The sequence below is a fragment of the Monodelphis domestica genome, chromosome 1 (assembly GCF_027887165.1).
Source record: "Monodelphis domestica isolate mMonDom1 chromosome 1, mMonDom1.pri, whole genome shotgun sequence".
In the NCBI taxonomy this organism is placed as follows: Eukaryota; Metazoa; Chordata; class Mammalia; order Didelphimorphia; family Didelphidae; genus Monodelphis; species Monodelphis domestica.
Window position 1 is genome coordinate 572927678 of NC_077227.1, and position 15084 is coordinate 572942761.

Here is a 15084-nt window from a genome sequence, read left to right on the forward strand (position 1 = left end):
CCATTTTCTCATCTTTAAAACAAGTTGCCCTCATAGACCCAGTCCTTTCTAGCTCTAAATGTTACCTGAGAAATAGTGATCTAGCTTCTGCTTACATACCACCAGTGATAAGGATTTCATTCAATTTCTGATCAACTCTGATTTAGAGGGGTTTTTCCTGACCAAATTTTCTGAAACTGCAACCACTAGAAAATAGACTTTGGGAACATGTCCAAAGGGCCATAAAACTGTGCCCAGTTTTGACCAAAACTTTGACTCAGAAATACCACTACTAAGTCTGTACATAAAAAAGATCAAAGATAAGGGAAAGGACCTACCTGTACAAAATTATTTATAGCAGCTCTTTTTGTGGGGGCAACTGAAGGAGTATCCATCAGCTGAGGAATGACTGAACAAGTTGAGGTATATGGTTGTAATGGAATACTATTGTTCTATAAGAAATGAGGAATGGGATGATTTCAGAAAAACTTGGAAAGACTTGTATTAATTGATGCAAAGTGAAGTGAGCAGAACCAGGAGAACATTGTATACAGTAATAGAAATATTGCATGATGAACAACTGTGAAGGGCTAAATGTTAATCAACAATGCAAGGATCCAAGACAATCTCACAGGTCTCATGATGACAAATGCTCTCCACAGCCGCAGAAGGAACTGCCAAGGTATGAATTCAGATTGAACCATACATTGCTCGCCTAATTTCCTCTATGAGGTTTTTCTTATATATGTGAAATGTCTTTTTCACAACATGAAGAATATAGCTATTTGTGTCATATGACAACAGTATAAAAACTTTATCCAATTGTTTACCATTTGTGGAGGGAGTAGGAGAGGGAAGGAGAAAATATGGATTGTTAAAGTCCAGAAAACAATTTTTTAGAAACTCTTACCTTCCATCTTAGAATATTGGTTCTCAGGCAGATCAGTAAGGACTAGGCAATGGGAATTAAGTGACTTGCTGAGGATCACACAGCAAAGAAGTATCTGAGGCAAAATTTGAACCAAGAACTTTTCATCTCCAGGCCTAGCTCTCTAACCACTGAGTCACCTAGCTGCCCCCAGAAAATCATTTTTTTAATTGTTTCGACAGGCAATTGAAAAACTGAAATTAATAGCCAAAAAAAAGAAAGAGATGATCAGAAAGGAGGAGCTGTTTTCTTCTCTGCCCAAAACTCTTTGATGGTTCTTTTTGCTAGGACTTGAAATCTAAATTCCTTTGGATCTCAAAGACTTCCATAATCCAACTCCCCCTCATCCATCCAGTGTTTTTTCTTATCATTTCATAATACACATTGTCTGCTTTGCTAGGTTCATGTCCTTACTGTTCCATAAATGTGACATGCTCCTTCCTTTCTATTTATGATGCCACCAGTGTCCCAAGCTGGAAACCCTAAGTCACCTTTGATTTCTCCCTCTCTCTCAACTCCACCCCAACCAATAAGTCACTAAGTCCGATGTATCCTACTTCTGCAACATGTACCTTCTCCCCAACAGCCACCACCCTGGTTTAAGGCCTCATTACCTTTCATATAAACTACTGTAATAACTTCCTATCTCATCTCCCAGGCTCTACTTTCTCTTCTATCAAATCTGCACACTGCTGTCAAAAATAATCTTCCTAAAGCACAGGTCTGACCATGAGTCTCCCTGTGTCAAAACTTTCAAAGGTCACCTCTTGCTCTGCCAAGTAAGGTTCAAGGAATTCAAGGTCTCAACAATCTGATTTCATCTTACCATTCTTACTAACTCCCACTATGGAAATATGAGGATTGGGCTACTCATCACTCACTGGACTTGTCTTTCCCATTCCCTTAACTCCCAATTAATGTTTTCTTGAATGAATCAGTGTTTTTGTTTTTGTTTGATCCAGTTCAATTAATTTAAATTCAATTGAACAGATATTCATTGAATGCCTGCTGGTGCTAGGGATCCAAAAATTAAAAAATGAAACCGTTTTTCAGGTAGGCTACAGTAAAAGATGATCGGATAATGGATTTAGAGCTGGAAGGGACTCTAGGGGCCATCTATTCCAACCTTTCCTTTTAAAATGGGGAAACTGAGGTCTAGAAAAGTGAAATATCTTGCCCAAGATTACACAGGTAACATGGCAGAATTGGAATCTGAACTCAGATACTCTGACTTCCAAACCAGTATTCTTTCCACTGCACCACATTATACTCTCTTTCCTGTTCTATTTTGGCCAAAAGTCTATGGAGAAGGAGGAAGGCCATATTTGGCCCTGGACTTTTGGGTCAAGCCACTGATCCTGAAGAGGGTCAAATCCTAACCATAGTTATTGGTACCTACCTCCATAAGCCTGATGTCCACCTCATTTCCTTTCTTTGGCCTTCATCCCTAGCCACACTACATCTCTATAAATACTACTCCAGAATACTGGTACCTTCTAGAGTTCAACATGATGTCTATGCCCAAATGTCCAGTGCTACTAAAAGTCAGACTAGGGTTAAGACAACTTTCAGATGCTGCAAATGTAGCCTTAAGAAAAAGATCATCAACTATGACAAGACAAACATAACAGAATATCAGAGCTAATGGCCACATTAGAACACAGACTAGAGAAGAGCCTTAAAATATAGAGGATCTTTAAAATGTAAAAAAGCAGAGCTGTTATGGGAGCTTTATTTCACAGAATCTAGAATCAATCAATCAATTTATTAGGTGCCAGGCTTTATGTTAGGTGTTAAGGGAAACAAAAATAAAATGAAGAGTTCGTATGATCTCAAGGTGCTTACATTATTAGATAAAAGAATATCTATCTGGGTAAGAATATGTAAAATGCATTAAAAACGTTAGATTTTAGATTTGGAATACTAATAGCTAGTATTTATATAGTACTTTAAGTTTTGCAAAGCACTTTACAAATGCTATGCCATTTTATCCTCACTACAATGCTGTGTTCAGTTAATTTTCAGTCATGTCCAACTCTTCATGACTTTATTTGGGGTTTTCTTTGCAAAGAAACAGGATTAATATGTAATTTCCTTCTCAAGCTCATTTTACAGATGAAGAAACTGAGGCAAACAGAGTTCAGTGATTTGTCCAAGATCACACAGCTAGTAAGTGTATGAGACTGGGTTTAGATTCAGATCTTTCTGTCCTCAAGTTTGGTGCTCCTTCTACTGTGCCACATAACTATATGTCATTTGTGTTTTAAGTAAGGAAACTGAGGCTTATAAAGGTTTTCCTAAGGAATGACCATATTTCTCATTTTAATTTCCCCTTTGCTCTTGGAGTGGAAGGACTGGACACACTGAGGCAATGATCATGGATATCCCATGGAATTCAGATCCACATTCATAACAACATAACTTTCATAGAGATATCTTGGGATCATAGAATCTGAGAGCTAGAAAGAACCACAGAGGCATCCTAACCCAACCCAGAATAATATCTTTGACAGTAACGTAAAGAAGTGCCATCTATTATTTCTTTAGAGATTTGCAGTGATGGAAAACTCACTATCTCCCAAGGCAGCCCTTTGCATTTCAGAAACCTTTCATGATTGGGAAGTTTCCTTTCATATCAAGATAAACCCTATCTCCACAATTTCCTTCCTTGCTCTGAGTTGTGTCCTCAAGGGCAGAGTTTTTCCTGACGTCTGTAAATGCTTAATAAATGCTTGTTGACTTGGTTTGACTCTGCTCCCTGAGAAGAACCTTCTGTCTCTTGCAAGGAACATTCAGGAGATGTTAATTGATAATAATGAGGGTGTCACCTCTTCAATACCTAACCTTGTTTATAATGATCTATGATTTTCTATGATCTGGAAAAAGGGAGGTGTCACTCAGGGTCATGCTGCTTAGCTAACCAGAGCTCAAGTCACCCATCAGCATAGCAATCCACCTATTCTTAAGTGACTCTTAGGGAATTTGAGGCATTTGGAGGTAAGGAGAACTTTGGGCTTTGCCTCTACCTGTCCTCCAAATCCCTTTCTTTGACCAATCTACTAATCATAGAATAAACCTAAACCAACCACAGACTCACCTCTAAGCCCATAAAACCTCCGATTCCCCTGGTTGGTAATCTGGTATTCCCATATGGGCATCTAGATGGTGCAGTGGATAGAGTACTGGCCCAGAGCTGGGAAGACTCATCTTCCTTAGTTCAAATCTGGCCTCCTTATACTCATTAGCTGTGTAACTCTGGGCAAGTCACTTTACCTATTTGCCTCAGTTTCTTCAGTGTGAAATAATTGGGAGAAGGAAATGGCAAACTGCTCTGGTATCTTTGCCAAGAAAATCCCAAATGGGGTCATGAAGAATAAGTCACAACTGAATTGACTGAGCCACAACAATGACACCCCCATATCCCAAGGCTAGTGCTTGGTTTTCACTTTTCTAATTTACTTATCATAGGATTTAGAACTATGAGGGTGCTTAAAGACTGTATGATTATAGTCTCCTTGCTTTACAGAGGGGGGAACTAAGATCCAGAGAATCTAAGTGACATGTCCAAAATGACACAGCTGGAGAGGGGCAGGTAGGCTTAGGAGTCAGGTCTCTTGACTACAAATTCAGTGTTCTTACCAGTAGACCCTGCATCCTGCCTCGCATGTATTGCACATGACAGTTATCTCTTCTTATGGTTTATCCCACTTTGACCATGTGCTCTATGCCGCAAGGACCATATTTAATATATACTACTTATCTTCCCAGAGCTGGCACAGGGCTTCACACATGGAAGATACTGAATTAAGGTTTGTTGAACAAATGAACCCAAATCACAGCCAGACTTTTCCTCCTACCATTGCCACACACTGTCTCCCTTTTTCTGGACCCCATGTCAGCCACAGAGTGACTCCAAATCTAGGTCTCAGGTTAATACTTCACTCCAGTCACCACCTGACATATCCTGGTTACACCCTGAACCCCCATCCCTACTTTCCCCTTCATGCCAGATGACCATTTCAGTAACAAAACCAGTAGTTTGGGGGACTTAGGTGGCAAAGTAGATAGAGTGCTGGGAGTAGAATTGGGAAGACCTGAGTTCAAATGTAGCCATAAACCCTTACTAACTATGTGACCCTAGGCAAGTCATTTAACCTTGTTTGCCTCATTTTCTTCTTCTGTAAAATGAGCTGGAAAAGGAAATGGTCAATCACCTCAATATCTTTGCCAAGAAAATCCCAAATGGGGCCACAAAGAGTAGGACATGATAGAAAAAATTGAACAACAAGCAATTTATATCTCTTCTACATGAAAGAACAGGTAAGTGTGTGTGAATCATTCAGTGCAGCCCCCAACATAACCTAAAATACAACTATGAATTATCTCTGTACTTCAGGTGCTAAAATTTCCTAAGGAATTAAAATTCAGAGAACAAAACCCAGTGCTGAGGCACTAGGAAATGGAAGCAAGTAAGCTGGACAGGAAACTAGTGATGGAGTGAGTAGCTGTGACACAAGAATTCAAGCTCAGAGATATAGAGGTGAGGCTATGGGAAGTCTCATCAACCATTATGGGTATGGCCTCCTGTTTTGCTCCCAAAGGGAAGGGTACTACTAAGTCCAGACCAACTAGAGATCAACCTATCAATATTTTCCTCAGTTTCTCCAACTGTTCTGCTATGGTCCTGCTTTGTGGGTTGTTTAGCATCATAATCAATATAAACCAATAGAGGACTTAAGAAGATGAAAAATAGTGGTTATGATTATAATTGTTTTTAACACCAACTTAAAAACACTTTTGACAAGACTCTACAACAAAGACTATTAAAAATAAAATGAATGCCTCTGGGATTGAGTAGTTTCTAGCAGAAGATTGTTTTTCTATGGATGTCAAGGCATTCCACTGACATTCTTCTTTGATGCCTTATCATGGAGAACTAGTATTCCTTTAGTTACATTTTGAATGTTTAGATAAGGTCTTATACCCTCTCTGGCTTCCTTTTTCTGGCAGTTTCTACCAAGTCAGAAAGGACTTTCAAGAATGGTTCTATGATAAACATTGTAACCATGGTCTAGAACCATGTTGGCAAAGGCATGGTATGGGTGCCAGAGTGGCACAGAGGGGGCTGCTCCATTCTCCCTCTCAATAGCCCATGAGGACATTTTTTGCATGCCCCACCTTTTTGCTGAGCTGCCCAATGCAAGCACTTCCTTCCTCTGCTTTCTGGGGTAATGTGGGGTGGGGGGTTGGGAGGTGGGTTCACAGGCAGCTTGAAGTTGCAGTTTGGCCATGCAAACTCAAAAACATTCACCAGTGCTGGTCTAGAATTAGCCTTAGTAAGTGCAAAGGGGCTCATTATCAGAGACTTGCCTGCCAACAAATGAAAATTTTAAACCACAGCCACTGAGAAAGAATGACCTGCTAAAGCACTGGAAAGGGAGACAATTGTGTCCTTTGGAGCACCCATGTCCATGGATGCCCAACCCTGCCTAGGAAGGGAGTACTCATGTCCATGGATGCCCAGCCCTGAACTGAAATATGAAGTCATAGAACTTGTCTATATAGAAATGAGCAAGTCATGATGTCTTCCAGAATTTGGCAATAGATGGCACTTATTTCTTAAATCGTTTTTGTTTAAATATATAAACTTTTTAGAAGAAGGAGTTCTCAGCAAATTTCCCAAGTTTACAATTAACACTGAGTTCTTCCCAGTATGAGAGGCCAAGCGGCCAGGATTAAGTGCTGGGAGATGCAGTGAAGCTGTAGGAGAACAATGAGAGCTTGAAAGGTTTGTTCTAGTGATCTGTAACATCCCTTCTAGTTCTGCTATTCTATGATTCTAAGTATGAACATTTGGGATTGTACTTTCTAGATTACACTTACAAGATGATGGTATCTAAGCTCTGACTTATTATCCAGGAAAAATACTTGTTCCCTGAAGAGGTCAGTTGGAATGTGATCCAAAAGCCAAAAAGGCCCCAGTTCAAACCAGCAACAAAAATCCAGAGTACTCTCAAGAAAGTCTTGGACTGAAAAGGCAAAACTTTTCTTGTCCTCATCCTGGGTGTCTTCACATACCTTTTGCATGTGTCTTGTCGACTGAAGAGAATGTCTTAGACAAGTCAAGAACAAAAGAAGTAAACAGAAAAATGAAACTCAGCTCACTTTCTTCATCTGCAAAATAAGACTGTTGGACTAGCTGACCTCTGATCTCTCTCCTAGTTCTAACTCTGTGGTTCTAGGTTCCTTAGAGTCATCTTCATTTTTCACAGTGCTGATTCAATTCTATTACATTTCCTAGCTCAGTCTTCATTACCTTCTTGTTGCCTATAGGATATAATAGGAAAAGAATAAAAACAAAACTCTTCACCATTCAATTAACTGTCAGAAGACCAGGGTTCTAATCCTGGTTACTAATTATCTATGAAAATTTAGGTCAGTGACTTAGCCACTTAGGATTGCTGTGAGAAAACTTAAATGTCCTAGAAAGGTAAGTATGCTATGTTTATTGTCCTCTCATTGTGGGTGCCTAATAAATTCTCATCAATTGAGTGACTAACTTGCCAAAAAATTTCTGATGTTATCAGGGTGGTCCTTTCTGAACCTACAGATCACCAGGCATGCTTGCCTTAGCAATGGTCTTCATGAGTTTCTATGAACTCCCCAAATTCCTTCTCACTCAGTGGTCAGTCGAGACCACTTGGGATCAGCTGGGTTAAATCCAGAAACATAGTCCCTTGACCAACCCATCCTCAAAGGCTTTCTAGACTCCCCAAGCTTGTGCTCCATTTACATGAACTTTGAGAACACAGAATCACCCATAGTCAGAGACATTCTGGGAGATTTTCCTTCAGTGATACCTATATTACATATAGATCATTTTACAGATGAGGAAACTGACCCAGAGAAGGAATTTGTCCCAGGTAGCAAATGAAGCCAGTATTCAAATCTATGTCCTTTGACTTCAAATCTAATAATATTCTTTGTCTCCAGCATGCTGTTCTTGAAGCCTTAAAGCACTATATGAATATGAGTGGTTATTCTATGTTATTTATCCATTGACAGCAACTGAAAACATTTGTTGTTGATTTCAGAGAGCAAGGTGGAAACCACCCTACATTCCTCACTTTACACAATGGAGTGTAGGGGGGAGGGAGGGAGGAAGGAGAGAGAGAGAGAGAGAGAGAGAGAGAGAGAGAGAGAGAGAGAGAGAGAGAGAGAGAGAGAGAGAGAGAGAGAGAGAGAGAGAGAGAGAGAGAGAGAGAGAGAGAAGAGTAATCTGGGCTAAGGTTAAGGAGAAAGGCTCACCATTTCATCTGTAACTGAAAACAGCATAAGGACAGATGGGAAATGGTGAACTATGGTGCCAGAAATACAAAGTTATTTTGCAGAAAAATCTTTCGTTAAACTTCTGAGTAAACATGTGCCTGGAACAAAAAAAAATATCTCTCTTACTTTTAGTGATCCTATGTTTCTTTGAGTCATCTTCATTTTTCACAGTGCTGATCCAATTCCATTGCATTTCCTAGCTCAAAAATCTTCCTTGCCTCTCTATTGCCTATAGGAGCAAGTGGGAGGTAATAGGAAAAGAGTAAAATAAAACCCCAAACCATTCAATTAAATATCAAGACCAAGATTCTAATCCTGGTGACTAATTAGCTGTGAAAATTTAGGTCCAAGCATCTAGAAATCTCCAGTGAGAAAAAGATGTCAACTCCCTGTTTTGGGACATATTCTTATTTACTAACTCGGCGTTTTAAGAGGTTCTTATTTTAATATTGACCCCACTTAAGTGATCAGAGGGATGAAATCAGGCAGTAGCTTTCAGGCCTGAGTTCTCAATCAGATAAGAGGGAGACAAGCCTAACTTCTCTCCTTCAAACCAGTTCTAGATCTCCTCCCTCCACCCACATGTACTCCTTGGCTGATCCTAAGTATCTGTCAGTGGCAGATGCCAAACAATGAGGTCTTTCAGGTGAACCAGGTGATCGATGTCATTCCCTGGAGGAGGTGACTGGACTGACTTCTCTCCAGATGCCAATGGCAGCTCTGTGGGCCAGGCAGATCCCAATGGAGGAAGCCTGGGCAAGGCTGGGGAAGAAAGGAACCTGTGATTGTTGTGTGTTGAAGGAGGTCATTTGAACCATAGTGGTGGCTAGGTCAACTCTTTGAGTTCAAGGTTTTTCCAATGTGCAAATGATGGAGTGGCCCACCTTCTCTTGGCACCTCCCCCATTACACCATTTGCCTTCCTCTGGTTTCTTTGGAATGCTCCAGCCCCACCTTAACCAGGGAGCCTGTTTGGTGAATATGTAACATGCTTCCTCTCAGGGTCACTCTTTGAAGTGGTTGGATTACAAAGATCACTCCAAGAATGAAGCTGAGCCTGAGGATTTCTGTTGGGATGGAGGTGGTCAAGGATCCTCAGAGAGTCAAAAAATAGTTGAACTCATGGCAAGGGTACCAGATTTGGAGACAGAGGGTTTGGTTTCCAATCCTCTTGTTGTAACATTTATCATGTGATTCTGGACAAATAATCGCTCATCTTTGTGCCTCAGTTTCCTTATTTGTCAAATGAAGTGGTTGGGCTTCATCTTTCATAGCTATTGTAGCTCTGCATCCTATGGTCTTTTCAGATATTGGTTTGTTTGGGGGCCAACTTCTCTGGAAATTTGTATAATTTTTGGATTTCTTCTTGATCAGAATTAGGGAATACCTACCCTATATCTGAGAAGTCATGGGTCAAGAGGACTACCATTTGGCTATAAATGTGCTACTAATTCCTTGTCCTTTTCTCTTCCAACTATTTCTAGGGAAAGAGGTACCCATCTGTACTTGAAATGTCTTAAAGGGGTCCTCTTAGCCTTCCACATGTAGAGAGTGACTTTCAGGGGCAGGGATTGGGCCAAAGAGGATATCTTTTTGTAGAAGGCATTTTCTATCAATGAACACTGGGGCCTAAGGGATAATGGCGCCTAATTTCCAGGGGTATGTTGCTTCAGAGATAGCAGAAGGTACCTGAGACCCTGAAGCTAACTGCATATTGGGAAGCAATTGGCTAGAGTAATAATAATATAAATATTATTAATAATAACCACTGCCATACTGCTTTAAGGTTTATAGAATGCTTTCATAATAGGAACTTTTGAGGATAGTGCAAGTATAATCCTTTATGACCATTGTACAGAGGAGGAAACCAAAGTTCCTAAGAAAAGAAGTGACTTACTCAAGATCACATGCTGAGTAAGTGGCAAAAGCAGGATTCAAACTCATGTCAGAGGTTTCAAGGTCTTCCGGGCTTTTTCAACAACAAATGTGGAAGTGTCTCTAGGAAGGCCTCCTTGAAACAAGAATGGATGGCTTCAATAGTCCAGAAGTTTCCCATCTCCTACCAACACCAATAGATATGGGCTTCACTCTTTACTGTCACTGGCAAAAGAGCAAACACTGACAACATCTCAGAGGCCATCCAGGACATCTTAAGCAACATCCCTCTATAACATTCCAGCAGTGATCATTGAACTATCAGGGAGATTTAGGGTGGGATAATAGATTCAAAATTGGGAGGGAACATGGAAGTCATCTAATTCAACTTCCTCATTTTACAGGGCAGGAATAGGAGGCCCTAGAGAAGTGAAATCCAATCTAATCCAATCCAACTGCATTTATTAGGTACCAACTGCATGTGTAAGGCACAAGAGATACAATAATAAAATAAAATAAAGTTCTGCCATTGAGAAACATCCTACGAGGGGTATGTAACATAAGGGATTTGTCAAAGTCAAAGAAGTAGCAAAGAAATGAGATTGTGACCTCCCTGGCTCTAAATCCAACAATATTCTCCATTGTACCACTGGTTCTCTAAGCCTTTTCTTTTGGGGGAACTTAAAACACCAATTCAGTCTTAACTTTAGAAATACAATACACCCCCAAATACTACATAGTTCTGTGGTACCTGCTCCCAGTCTAGGTTTCTTTTCTGATCTCAAGATTTTATAGGCCTAATTCCTACTTGGAAATAGGTCCAAAAAGCAGTATGAGAGAGTAGAAATGGTAGAGGACCTGAGTTTAAATCCTGCCTTTTACTCTTACTAACTTACTAACAGTGGGCAAATCATTTAACCTGTGTGGAGCTCAGTTTCTTCGTCTATGAAATGAGGAGGTTGGACTAGATAGATTCTAAGGATACTTTCAGCTAAAGATCTAGGGGCCTCTTAACCTGGAATTGCATTTAAGGAGCCATATTTAAGGATCTATTTTGCCTTTTTTTCCATTATAATCCACTGCCTTTGATATATCATGGAAACATGGTCTCTTGACAGCTTGCTTTGGAAGCCAGAACTTAAATTTTCACCATAGTTTGATATTGTTATCAGGGGTGAAAAGAGAGAGACTCTCTAAGTGTCTCTACTCCAACAGGTGGATGATGGATGCAGAAAGATGATTACAAGAGACAGGAAGGGCAAGGAGAGCAGATCAAGGCTTCCAAGGTTAACCTGGAGCTGGAGAAGGAACTCTGGGCTTTGGATATAAACCATGGTGTTTAGGAGAAGCCCTTTCTCATTCCTAAATTCTCAGGCTCCCAAGCCCCTTGCAACTTTGGTCATCTCCATGGCCAGAGGTGTAGCTTGGTAGATAGGAAGTGATTAGAAGGGACTGTGGCCAGAGCCAGAGCAGGTACTAAGCCCAGAAAAGAGGGAGATCTTTACATTCCTCTGTCCAGACCCCTCTTCAGACTTTCACTGATAAGCAAAAAGCTAAGTAAGAAAAATGTTAGTCTATCATCTGCTGTCATTTGGATATGAGGGAAATGGTTTGTTTTGGTTTTGTCCTGGCTTGACCTCTTGAATGATCATTGTTTGATCCAATAACAAGACCATGAGTCAAGGTGTGTGTGTGTGTGTGTGTTTGTGTGTGCAAGTGTGTGTGCAAATGAATATATTCCCATTATTTTGAAAAATACCCTCAAATGCTCTTATTTTCATGTTGAAAAAGATCTGGGCATATAGTTCAACTCCCTTTATGTGTTTGCTTGGCCCTCAACCCTCTCCCTCAGAATGATTTTGATGTGGTAGAAAGACAACTGGGTGACAAAGGTTCAGATCCCAGTTCTGCTACTTCCTTATTTGTGAGGCCTTGGGCAAAGGCAATTCTCTCCTTAGGTTGATGACCTTTCCTTCAGTCTTGGACCATATTAAAGCACCTTCAGGTAGAGAGCTATCTCCATTTTTTTTCCTAGCTGCTGGGCTCAAGAGAGAACATCTCTTTTCCACATCCTCTGACTAATCCCAGATTCTGAGAGATGAAAGGATCTGAAGGCCATCTGTTCCAAGAAATCTCCACTAAAATATGTCCAAGGAATTAAGCTTGACAGACACTTGAATGTCAAGACTTTCTTCGTTTCCCAATCCTTATTCTTGGGTATGTGGTGAGGAGGGTGACTGAGTGAGGGAGGGGAAAGGGTCCCTCCTTACCCTAGCTGTTCTTTCTTCTAACCCAGTGGCAGAGATGATGCTGGGTCTCTGGGAGAGATGTAGCAAAGGTGGGGCACTTACTCTGCTAGTCTGTCAGGATGCTCCACACGGGGTGGAGTAATGAGGGGGTGGAGCCTAATACAACAAAGAAAAACTGGGTAGCCTCAGGTGGTACGTTAGGAATCAAAAAGGCCCAGCCTGCTGAAGGAGGAGAGCCTTTTTCCAGCACCCTCAGCCAGCACAGAGCAGTCTGAGGGAAGGAATCGGAGCTGCTGGCTGCCTAAAGCTCTAAGAGCCCTCGAAGACACCAGGGTTCCTTCTGCTCACCAGAGATCCGGAAGCTCCAACTCTTCAGGCTGCTGAAGGGTTGTCCTAGTTCTGGCTGAGACTTGCCTTGGACACCACCGTGATTGATCCTGTCCTGCTCTTCGGGTTTATCTGCCTTGTGTGGATTGTGCACGTAAGTCCAGTGGAGAGCGGTATTATGGCTGGAAGAGAAGTCAGAAGTCAGAGTGGGAGGACCCATGCCTTCACCCCTGAACATTTTGATGGACACAATCTAGATGTCTACCGCTGGCTGCATCAATTTAATGTTATCAGTGACCTGAATAACTGGGATGATTCTACTCAGATGAAGTTCCTGACTCAGTCCCTCAAAGGAGATGCCCTAGATGTCTACACAGGACTTAGCCCAGAGGCCAAAGGTAACTGCCAGTCTGTGAAAGATGCCCTATTTGAAGCCTTCCGTTCTGAGAGTGATTTTGAGCATAAGCAATCTCATGGTCCCAGGGAGATTGTATTTGCCAATAGTATGGGCAAGGGATATTACCTCAAAGGCAAAATTGAGGGTATTCCTGTGAGGTTCCTAGTGGACTCTGGAGCCCAGGTATCAGTGGTCAGTCCAGACTTGTGGGAGCAGGCTACTGATGGAGATGTAGACACCCTTCGACCCTTTGAAAATGTGGTAAAAGTGGCCAATGGGGCTGAGATGAAGATCTTGGGCATCTGGGACACTAAAGTGACCCTGGGGAAGTTTGAGATGGAGGCTGAATTCTTGGTGGCCAATGCAAGCACAGAAGAAGCCATCATTGGAACAGATGTACTCCAAGACCATGGCGCCATCTTGGATTTCAAGCACCGCACATGTACCCTGAGAGGAAAGAAGTTCCGTCTTCTACCTGTTGGAGGTTCTATAGAAGATGAGTTTGACTTGGAACTCATTGAAGAAGAGACCTCTGACCACTAAAGAGTTGCTCTTTACTTAAGCCTGGAAATATAGTCTTTGAGATCTGAAAGGGAGGTGAGGGATGGGTGGGGAAATTGCAATTGATCAACCTTCTGAAACCAATCCTCTTCTTTTCTTTCCTTCTTGGGGAGCTCAAATACGTTCCTATAGTTGTGGGGTGGAAGAGAAGGAGGAAAGTTTTCTGATAAATAATGCATTGGTGAGGGAGAGTAGACCTGAATTCATCACAGAAGTGGTCCCTGCTTGGATGCCTTCCTTCTCTCATCATCTTGCTCTCTGTTGCAAAGACTTAAACATCTAACTGGCTAGATCTAATAGGGAGCTAGAAGTCCACTCTTTGAAGAAGGAACTGTAGTCCCCAATTCTATCTACTGGAGATAGTTATACTAAGCCTTCAGGGGTCCACACTGAGAGACTTGCTAAAATATCAACTGACTGTGGATATTTCAGAAAATTCCCAGTGGTGTGATTCCCTAAGGGGTCCCCAAAGCTATCTCTAGATTATCTTCTTTCTTACTCTTCCTGTCTGCTCTGCATGACCTATTTCTTTCTATAACCTGCACGAAAGCTTTGGAACATTACACCAATGATTAAGATATTTCAAAAACCAATAAATACCAATTTGACCCAATTACAGAGTGGTGTGTTGATATGATGTGAATAGAATGGCAATGAAGGATAGAGGGGGAAGAGAAAGCTTGCTACTCAATTAATGTTTTTGTTGAGAATTTGCCTTCTAACAGAAGCATATAGAATTTTGACTGGAAGGGTTCCATCCCCTCATTTTATGGAGGAGGAAAATTAGACCCATTGGTGGGAGGGCATACATTTAACAAGTAGCTGAGGAAAGATTTAAACACAGTTCTGAACCCACATTCAGCGTTCTTGTCATTATAACACACCATGGCTCTGCTCAAGAGGCTAGATGGGGAGAAGAGGAAAGATGTGTTTAATTGGGAAATGAGAGCATCATTCAAAACAGGACATGGTCACATATCAATGGATGAGGTAAAAAACTAAAGCATATGTTGGCAGAGAGGGAGGGTCAGAGAATGGAGCGTAGTGGGCACTGAATAGCAGAGGGCAGTCTTATGGAGCCAGAGAAATTCTAATGGGTTATAAACTGGGCAGGATTTGGTGGATTTTGTCTTAGCTAAACTTTATATCCCCAAGGCACTAACATGTTCATAAATCTTTGCCAAACTTAGTTGAATTGAAAAGAAGATGAATGTAGAGTGTATAAGACTGAGTAATGGCAGAAATTCTCTTTTTCCTTGTCTTTCACATCCTGTTTTTTCAAGGGAGGGAAGAATGTTTATATCCTTCTACCGAGAGGCTCAAAAACACCACAAAACTGGGGTGGGGAACAGGTGGTGGGGTGGGAAGAGTCAGCCTCCATTTCCATAAGTGCTTCATGGTTTGCAAAGTACCCTGTTCATGACAACCCTGTAAAGAAGG

General features: G+C 41.3%; 1 protein-coding gene and 1 long non-coding RNA gene across 2 annotated transcripts in view; one reads left to right on the top strand and one right to left on the bottom strand.

Moving 5' to 3' along the window:
* Window positions 1-577: 577 nt before the first annotated feature.
* The window catches only part of LOC107650862 (uncharacterized), a 38874-nt gene continuing 24367 nt past the window's right edge, over window positions 578-15084 (bottom strand). The window contains exons 3-4 of the long non-coding RNA XR_001627087.2: window positions 8363-8465; window positions 578-7234 (exon numbers count right to left, since the gene is read on the bottom strand). This is a non-coding gene — a long non-coding RNA (uncharacterized LOC107650862). The remainder of the gene's footprint in view (window positions 7235-8362; window positions 8466-15084) is intronic.
* On the top strand, window positions 12556-14257 carry ASPRV1 (aspartic peptidase retroviral like 1). Its single transcript, XM_007476304.3, has one exon. It carries the CDS (start codon window positions 12865-12867, stop codon window positions 13624-13626), a length of 762 nt encoding a protein of 253 aa, XP_007476366.1. The 5' UTR covers window positions 12556-12864; the 3' UTR covers window positions 13627-14257.

Bases quoted from the DNA above. Each gene is read 5' to 3' on its own strand.
- ASPRV1 (XM_007476304.3), top strand. From the start codon at position 12,865: ATGGCTGGAAGAGAAGTCAGAAGTCAGAGTGGGAGGACCCATGCCTTC.